Source organism: Clupea harengus, chromosome 18, assembly GCF_900700415.2.
Source record: "Clupea harengus chromosome 18, Ch_v2.0.2, whole genome shotgun sequence".
NCBI lineage: Eukaryota > Metazoa > Chordata > Actinopteri > Clupeiformes > Clupeidae > Clupea > Clupea harengus.
This window is the reverse complement of record NC_045169.1, coordinates 14,520,465-14,530,464: the sequence shown is the minus strand read 5'-3', so window position 1 is coordinate 14,530,464 and position 10,000 is coordinate 14,520,465. Positions and strand designations below refer to the sequence as shown.

Below are 10,000 nucleotides of genomic sequence, written 5' to 3'. Positions count from 1 at the left end.
GCACCAAAATCCTGGAGGTAGGGAGGTATGTCACTGCACTACAGTTAGCACCAGGAGCTGTGTGGATGTGTGTGTGTGTGTGTGTGTGTGCGTTCCTGTGTTCATGAAGTTATGTCTCAGAAAAGAGTCCTTCATCAGCCGATCCAGGAACCCGTCTCAAAGTGGTTATGAGTGTAGGCTACTTGATGTTCATATGATCTTTATATGATCCGGTCTGAGCTCTTGCTGTTGGCTTGCTCTTATTTGTGTATGGGACAGGGGGTGAGTATATGCGAGCCTGTTTATTTGTGTGCTTGTGTGTGTGTGTGTGTGTGTGTGTGTGTGTGTGTGTGTGTGTGTGTGTGTGTGTGTGTGTGTGTGTGTCAGGGCTGACTCTGGATCAGATCCGACTCTGTTCTGGCCCGATTGAGGCTCTGATAATGATCCTTTGGAAATGTGTGGGGGTGTGTGAGTATGTGTGTGTGTGTGTGTTTGCATATTGGTGTGTGTCTTTATGCAGGTGCACGTAGGCAAATTTTTTGTCTCACAAAATGAGCTTATTTATCATCTTTAAAGGGGGTGAGATGAAAACATGCAGTGTGCAGTGTGCAGTGTGCCAACCTTTGAAAGACATAACACAGGACCAAACAGAAGCCATGGGAAACCACTGCAGATTTTGTAGCATAGCTCATTTTATTGTTTCAACAGTTTTGCATAGGAAATATATCCACATCCAGTAATGGACTGCAGTTAAAAACGGCTGCTAGCAGTATAGGCTGGATAGAACAGTAACAATCACAAAAAAGTTGAGCGTTATTTACACTGATTCTGTCTAATCTTGTGGCAGATTTAGCCCCCTCCCCCCACCCCCCCCCCTGCACCAAAAGTACCCACCAGCTCGAAGGCAGCACCTACCCTTTAGCCTAGAAGAAAAGAAGATTTAAACCTAACTAGGGCAAAACAAAAAAAAACATAAAAACAAGGAGAACAACATGTTCACTGTACAGCGACTGCATTCTAGAATAAGCTGTGAATAAAAAGACAAAAAAAGCACAGGTTTAGAAAAGAAAAAGAGGATCTAATATGAACATTCAGGTCCACATATGAACCCCTGCAAACACACACCTGCTGCTGGGAGAGCTAACTACCCTACTAAACACAGCTAAATGTTGTCATTTTGTTCCGATCCACCCGTTGCCATGGTTTTGGGGGTTAGCCAAAGGGGGTTTAAAAGTGCCACAAGACCCAAAAAACAAAAATGGCCCCTGCTGTGCAGCTGGCAAGCATTATTTGACTTTTTCAACTGACGTTTTGTCATCTACCGTTGTACTAAAATGTAGCATTGACGATCTAAAGAAACACACAGCCCAACTATTTATTTACGTTTTTTTTTTTTTTTTTATCTCCTCAAAGAAATATCAAGACACAGGGGGCACGTCATCCCAACTGACTAAGGGCTTGAAAACTGAACGAAGTACAAGAGAGGAGAACGGAAAAAGTCACTATAGGAGACACGTGTCGAAACTAACGAAACAAAACAAAAAAGAAGAGAAAAACAAAAGAGAACAAAACGAAAGCAGACAAATCCAAAGTAAAACCAAGGGAGAACAGATTTTGGAAGGGGCGCCCCACACATTCTGTTTAGATTGAAGTTGTCAACGTTTTCTTCTTTTTTTCTTTTTTTTTATCAATGACGAGAAAAAAATCTATCCTTTTCTATTTACAAACGAAAAAAAAAAAAATCCACTGAGACTGTAAGCTTGAACAGGCACTGCTTTAAAAACATTTTTTTGTTTTTTTTTGTCTTTTTGTTGTGTTTTTTGGTAAATGATTTAATAATATGCTGGTTTTTATTCAACATTACGTTCCTGTTTACAACGACCTGATGTAAGCTCATGCCAAAGTCAATGCCCGTGAAAGAGAAAACTTCCTCGTGTGTGGGGGGGTTTAACCCTCCAAACCGACATCCCCCCCACCCCTCCCACCCACCCCACACACACACACTCTCACACACACACAACCTGTGGCACTCTATTGCCCTGCCCCCCCCCCTCAGGCCCATATGTTTAGCACTAAGTCCGGAGACACTGCTGGGGTATGTCGGATCCTCCTTGCATACGGGGGAAAGGTTAGACGGCCCTAACAACCATGGCTGTTTTACACTAACACACAGACACCTGCTTCTTTGAAACGAAGGAAAAACTAAAGCAAAGAAGAGTCCAGTGGGACTGGATAAGAACCTGTATGCTATCAGAAACAACAACACCTCTGTAGGTTCCCATGTGTCGGGCAAGGAGTCAGCCCGCGAGGAACAACACTAAACAGACAGCTCTAAACATTAGGTAGAAAGGGAAAAAGACACAGTGCCAACTGCAACACAAAGGAAGTAAGGAAAATGACCATTGTGATCTCATCAGCCGTGGAACATTGTACGCTGTGGTGAGGGCAATCGCTGGCTACCATGGCAACATGGGGCAACATTCATCCAGACCCGCCATGCAATGTTCTACGGGCGTTCTAGAATGTCCATACAATTCTAGTCAAGTAGGCACTCGAACCCAGGCGCTGTAACCAGACAATAACACTGCATGTAGGAGGCCATCGTGGCTGTGTTCACGAAACTGACCTCCTTTCTGGCTCAAGCTAAGGAAACACCCCTTGGGCCTGCCCCGAGCATTGTGGGATTTGTAGTCCCCCTTTTGACACCCAGCCTCATGCTACTAGCTGAAGTCATGCTAGCTTGACTGGTCATGACAGACCCATGTAAACAACGTGAAATGGAAAAGCCCCGTTGCCAGCACCCACGTGAGAAGCCAAAAAAAGAAGAGAGAAAACAAAAAAAATCGTGCCTTTTAGGAAAGGACCTCTGTACACTGCATGGTGGTGGCTTGGATGGAAAACAACACATACTTTCCTCAGCATTCTGAGACAGTAGAATGATCTATGTCGATGTCACTTCTGACAATACCCTGCTATACTTGGTTGGCTGGCTCTTCACAGGTGCCATTCATTCTAAAGTGACCAAAGGATGCCCCCAATCGCCCAAGACATTGCAACATGACCCTACTCAACATCAATTTATTATCTTTTTTTTTCTTCCCATGTCAAATACCACGTTATAATCACATAACACTCTCTCTACGGGCACGCTAACAAAAAAACTACACTCCAAAACATTTATGAAATGTTTCCAAAAATTCCAAGTTAATCAACACTAAACACAACAAAAAGACCTTCATCATTTTGTTTTAAACATTTACAGTTCCATACAGGGATTTCCCCAAACATTTTAAGCACAGGAATATGAAATAAAAAATAATTATTTAATAACAATTAGTTAATACTAATTGTTTTTTTTTTACGGAATCCTGGAGAGTTCTAACTCAAGTCCAGATATCCACAAGTGTTTTGTTGCTTGTTTATTTTTTTTCTTTCCAGAAAAAGGGAGTTCAATCATATCCTGTCAAATATCTAAAGGATGATTTATCCTTTACAAATGAGGGTGTCAGAGTGAGGAAGAGAGGAACACAAACAACTGAAACATCTTACAGTGTACAAACTTCTGTCTACAAGGCAGGCTTTTCAAAAAGAGACCCTCATCGAATAGTGTCAGAGCCATTTTGTCATCTTTCTCTCTCTCTCTTTCTCTTTCTCTGTCTCTTTCACACACACACACACACACACACACACACACACACACACACACACACACACACACACACACACACACACACACACACACACAACTGGAGCAGAAATAAACTAGAAATAAAGAACTATTGCTGTTACCTTTGCCAGAGTGCACGCCATTTCTTCTTGCCGTCCCCTTCGCTGCCAGTACACACACACACACACACAGAGAACACACACACACACACACACACAGACACAACACACACACCGACCAATGACCCTGACACCCCAGTCACCCCAGAGGAAAATGCACTTCAGTGGCTTCTCCAGGGGCCAAAAGGCTGCAAAGCACTTACTTCTCTCGAGAAAACAAAATCGCCCCAAAAAGACAATCGAAAATTTAAAATAAACACAGAACAGTGCACATATGACGGGGTGGCTTCTGTTTTTTTTTTTTTTTCTTTTTGTTTAATAAAATCAGAATAAACATTAGGTTGAAGGAGGAGAAGACAGGCTTGACTTGAGTTGTTGTTTCTTATTTATTATTTTTTATTTATTATTTTTAAGGTTTTTATTAGGCTTCTCTGGGACAGTGCCACAGAGGTACAGTGAACAGGATTAAGTGCATTTTACGTTTCCTATCTCTGCGACTGATTGTGATTATTATGAAGCTTCATGATTTAACTGATCATGACTGACCTGGGAAATGATGACATCGAAGCTTTGTTCTTTTTCTGTTTATTTTCTTTCACTGTTGTTCGTTTCTGACTTTTTGATGCATATTCAGAAGGACGATGGGGGAAGACGATCGCCTGCTTGCTCTCTGCTTTTGTTCGAGTTACCGAGGTCCCCCAGGCCGAAGGGATGAGCTCAGTCACCCCTATCCCTGAGGACCATAGCTTATCTCAAAAAGAAATACGTTATAAAAAAAATCGAAGACCAACACTGAAATCATAGCTCTTCCTTAAGAGTCGTGTAACCTCGTCCTAACTGCCATCTGCAGTGCAAAATGGGTTTGATGTTTGCAATGGGGAGTGTCGCTGCTGGGGTTTGGGGGGGGGGGGGGGGGGGGGTGAGTTTAAAGGATAGCCTCTGTCAAGCTGATTGTGACAAGTCTCACACACTCATAAGTGCGTAAGGGTGATTGTAGCGCATTCATAACAAGTCACTTCGTAGTTGTATATTTTTAAGGCATCTACTTGGGATTTGCATATAAGTACTTACAATATGCAGATACGATATCATAAGTTAAGGATAGTGTTCACACCTTTTTGAAGACACATTGGTGACACAGAGGCCAGGGTTCGAGCAGAGGCTGGTTACTGACTTACGAGCGAACCACCTCGAGTGACCAACACTGATTTTTACCTCAACTAGCTTTACCGAAGACAATCAAATACCCATCACCATCTGTGACGAACTGTCTTATTACCGTGTCTAAGATTGCGGCCGTGTGATTGGTGACCTATCCTGCATTGCCTTGTTTGTTAATTCCGGTGCTTTCTACAGGTAGTGTAGAGGGTCTTTGCTGCTCGCTGCTCTACTCTGATGTCTCTCCGTAATGATTGTCTCTCTCAAGTCAAGCCTTCTCTCCCGTGGACGTGAGTGGTCCCGGTCGGGAGCTAGCACCCCGGGTGAAATTGTTTGAATCAGGAGCCAGTTTTTTTTTTTTTTTTTCAAACATCGTCGTCACAGTAGACAGATCAGTGACTTTGCAGCCATATTAGACCAAGGGAGCTTTTCTTAACAGCCGCACTGCAAATGTAGAAACAAACAAACGAACAACCAAAAGAGCAATTCCTCCCCTCAGCACCGATACAAAACAAAACAACTCTTACTCACTTCTTTCCCCCTTTCAGTATACTAAAAACAGACCATAATACTGCATAGAAAGCAGTTCCCACTTTGGTCAATAAAAAAAAGAAAAAAAAAAGAGGAAAAACAACAACAACAATAGCAACAACAACAATAACAACAACAACAATGACAACATCAACGTCAACAAAATAAATGTATTACAATATTGTCTATCTCCACACTAGCTTCTAATAATCCACATAGCTATAAGCACTACCTACATAGGCAAAACTTGGTATTGCATAATTTTTTCAATAAATCTGACTGCCCCCCCTCCCTCCCCAATAATAACTGGAAGATAAAAAATAAAAAGAAATGAACAAAAAAACTATTTAAAATAAACGTAAAAATGAAGGGTTATTAGAAAACAAAAAACACAGGAAATACTGAAAAAAATAATGCTGGTTGATTATACATTTTTAGAACGGCAACTATACACAGCCTTGATATGCACTGTAAATGTGATATATAGTAAATGAAGTTAAAAATCAACAATGTCACAATTTCATCCAGAGTACAAAATATTTCTTATCGTAAAAATGTTAATTTTTTCTTTTTTTGTCTAAAATGGTAATAAATGCAGCAAAAAACAAGTGTAGTGACCCAGATACCGACAGACTCTGCGACAGATCCGGCTGGGTTCTGGCTGGGACCTGGCTCTCACTCTGCCCAGACCTGCCCCAGGGTCTGCCAACTGTCTAGGGATGTCATCTCTATATTCAAAGGCAAGGCACGTAATGTGGACTATATATTTTCGTGCAAATTAAGATTATTGGAAAGATTAGTTATATAAATATATCTGGATTGGAGAGGCAGAGGCAAGCGAGACCTGCCATGCACCGCTGTGTGTTCGCTTATTTACTTCTTTCGTTAATGAGAGAGAGAGAGAGGGAGAGGGAGAGGGAGAGACAGAGACAGAGAGAGAGAGAGAGAGACAGAGACAGAGAGAGAGAGAGAGAGAGACAGAGAGAGAGAGAGAGAGATGATCTGGGCTAGCATGCAGCCAACTCACTCCCATCTCGACAGGGGCTGGATAATTGCAGGAGTACTCATAATACACACACACACACACACACACACACACGCACGCGTGCGTACACATATGCAAAGAAATGCACACACACACTCGCATACGCACACAAGGCGTTTCTTAAATGAGCTCGATAGCCTGTGTTTTACTGCTTGTCTTTCCATTGTTTTTTTCTTTTTTTCTTTTTTTCTCCGAGCTGCGGCAATTTTGAATTTTTCTCTCTGTAAACAGTAGCTTCTTAAGCCCACGGCCAAAAGACTCATGATTGCGCGGATGATGACGGTGTGTCATCGCAAGCCATTTTTATACACAATGTGTGTTTTCGTTTCACACTTTTCTTATGTCTGCTTATTTAGTTTTGTTTTGTTTTCTTCCTTTTCTTTTCTTTTCTTTTGTTGTTTTCTTTTTCTAAATAAATAGTGTTGAAACTGGCGCTAGCCCTTGCTAGGGTTCTCTCTGAGTGCTCTGCATCCCATAATGACTTCTGCACCTGCCACACGCCCAGACCAAATCGGATGTGACTCGCGTTCAATTTTGTTCCCCCATTTTCAGAATCGAGGATGCAACTTAAAACAGTTTTTTCTTTTAATGTTTCCTAGAAAAAACAATCACGTATTCCCCTTCCTTTAGAGTCCCAGGGCATAGACTATGATAGCTTCCCTTCAGTAAGATCATTCAATTGCACTTGCCTCTTATGAGATCATTTCTTTTTTGTCTTTTTCGTTTTTGATCCTTTTTAAAGGAGATATCTGAATTGTTCAAAAAGGGGTCATTCACCTAACCTAATAATATAGGTTTCTTGTTTTTTTAACTGTTTCAGTTAGAGTTTAAAACTCTGTAATGTACAAGCAATCGTTGAAAATAAAACGTAAGTACAGGACCAGCAAGAGTACAGGTTTTGGAACAACATATCTGCATCATGGTAATATGAAATTTCTACAGAAAAAGAAAAGAAAAAAAAGAAAGAAAAACAAAAAAAAAACATTCAAAGTTCACAAAAGAAGTGTTCCTATGCCTCTGCAGTGAATGGATGGGCTGGTGACCTTCCCCAGGAGGAGGGCGACTTCGCTGGGTCTTCGCTCATGATCCGACCCCCCCCCCCCCCCCCAACCAGCCAGACAGTCAGTGTGAGACTTAACCCCTACACCTGCTCCGTAAACCAAGACTAGAGACTGTCACGTAAAAAAATAAAATAAAAACGGAGATAGAGATTGATAGATAGATAGAGAGATACTAAGAGAGATAGAGAGAGAGACTAGCATGTCATGCAAACATTAAGGCATCTAAAGTTTTGTAAGGGGATGGGGGAACGTCACAGTATTTTCAAAAAACATCCAAGGAACGTCCTCACACAAAGACTGGCTGGCCAATGGGACCACGAAGAGAAGGCTCAGCCCCGCCCACTCATCTGTTCTTGGCCAATGGCCCCTGGGGAAGGCGGGGCCAAAGGCCAGTAGAGATTGTATAAGTGCTGCTTGCTGGTTTGTCCACGGACCTGTCAATCATCCCGGGTCCGGGCCCTGATTGGCCCTCTCAATTGCCTGTCTCAGCCTGGAGGAGGGCCTCACCAGTGAGGTTTATGCTGTAGTTCTGGACATTTGTTGGCAGAATCGGAGTCCCGTTCGACACTTGGAATGGAACTAAGCTCGCCCAGGTACCAGGACTGCTGAGAAAGAGAGAGAGAGAGAGAGAGAGAGAGAGAGAGAGAGAGATGTTTTAAATCAAGTGTTCTCAAACACTCACAGCTTTTTGGATCATGAGTAACATTTAATTTCTTTAACTAACAATTCATCTTGCCAGTTAGCCAGTTGGAAACCCAATCTCAGAGCCCCACAGAGGTATTCCAGCTCACCCTGGCATAGTCAGATCTACTTATGTTACAGTACAGCACACTATTTTCCATGTCTAAGAATGTTACACTATCATAGTTAATTATCATTACAATATATCATATAACTACTTGATACATACAAAAAAAATTGTACAGGATCAGTGTTCTCATTTATGTACAAATACGCAAAAACATCCTGAGACGGAAGACAAAGCTGTTCATTCACAACATGGCGTTAACCATGGTAGTGTCTGTATTGAGCAACCATCACAGCTGCACCACTGCTGGATCCCCGTCAGACAGAGGTGAAACATGACCCCACACGTAACCAGGAAAATTAACACGGTGTCGGGGACAGGACTTAGATATGACTCCACACCTAACCAATAAACTAACACGGTGTCAGGGACAGGAATTTGACTCCTTGTGTGTGAGTGTGACATGAGGTCGTTGGTCTGACAAGAGCATCTATGAGGTCACTTAGGGAGACTACAAGGGCCTTGTGAAGGACCCCGCAAGGGGCCTAACAAGATGGCTAAACAAGTCCGCCATCTCTCTCTCTCTCTCCCTATCTTCTCTCCCCCCTTTCTCTCTTTCTCCATATCTCTCTCTCTCTTTCTCTCTCCCCCCTCTCTCTTTCTCCATATCTCTCTCTCTTTCTCTCTCCCCCTCTCTCTTTCTCCCTATCTCTCTCCCTCTCTTTCTCCTTCTCTGTCTCCTTCTCTCTCTCCCTCTCTCCCTCTCTCTCTCTCACTCTCTACACTCTGCCTATACATTCAGCTCACCCCATGACCCAAAGCATTGTGGGACAGCATGGAAGACACAAAGAGGTCCCAGTGTATGTGTGTGTGTGTGTGTGTGTACAAATACCAAACCACATCTATATGCAATCCACTTTTAAGATCAATAGGGGGTGTGGGGCAGGGGGCTGTCTCACACACACACACACACACACACACACACACACACACACACACACACACACACACACACACACACACACAGAGGGGTGTCCCCATCCTCATGCATGGCACGCGGGAGAAAACCGTTGGGAAAACAAGACAGTAATTGTTAATTGGGGGCTGCAAACTCAAACTGAGTAGAAACCAGAAACACAGAAACACAGCAGCACACAAACACTACACTGTTCAGTCCTATGGCTGGGTGAGAGATGGGAGAAGTGTGTGTGTGTGTGTGTGTGTGTGTGTGTGTGTGTGTGTGTGTGTGTGTGTGTGTGTGTGTGTGTGTGTGTGTGTGTGTGTGTGTTAGAGTGTGTGTGTGTGTGTGAGTGTGTGTGTGTGTGTGTGTGTGTGAGTGTGTGTGTGTGTGTGTGTGACAGAATGAAAAGTCTGCAATGCCAGTACACACCCCTCATTTCCTACCCAAAACACACACACACTCATCAACCTACCAACCTGGCCACACAATCCACAGCACTCATGTTCTGTCAATAACATACACACGCACACGCACACGCACACGCACACGCACACGCACACGCACACGCACACGCACACGTGTGAATCTATGATGATGGTTGTTGTGTGTGTGTGTTGATTTTAGGAGCTTTTTTGCAGTGGGAGAGGGGCAAAATCTCAGTCACTGACAAAGAACAGAGGTGTGTGTGTTTGTGTGTGTGGGTGTATGTGTGTGTGTGTATATAAATTATT

The 10,000-nt window shown here is 42.9% G+C and overlaps 1 protein-coding gene across 16 annotated transcripts in view; it reads right to left on the bottom strand.

Moving 5' to 3' along the window:
* Positions 1-3,041: 3,041 nt before the first annotated feature.
* LOC105895416 (nuclear factor 1 B-type) overlaps positions 3,042-10,000 on the bottom strand; it is a 140,156-nt gene continuing 133,197 nt past the window's right edge. For 11 of the 16 annotated variants that reach the window (XM_031584992.2, XM_031584989.2, XM_031584995.2 and 8 more), the window contains one exon: positions 3,042-8,165. In XM_031584992.2, the coding sequence (XP_031440852.1) occupies positions 8,033-8,165 (133 nt within the window). In that variant the 3' untranslated portion in view covers positions 3,042-8,032. The remainder of the gene's footprint in view (positions 8,166-10,000) is intronic. The other 5 variants (XM_031584991.2, XM_031584996.2, XM_031584999.2 and 2 more) reach the window with 1 other exon arrangement.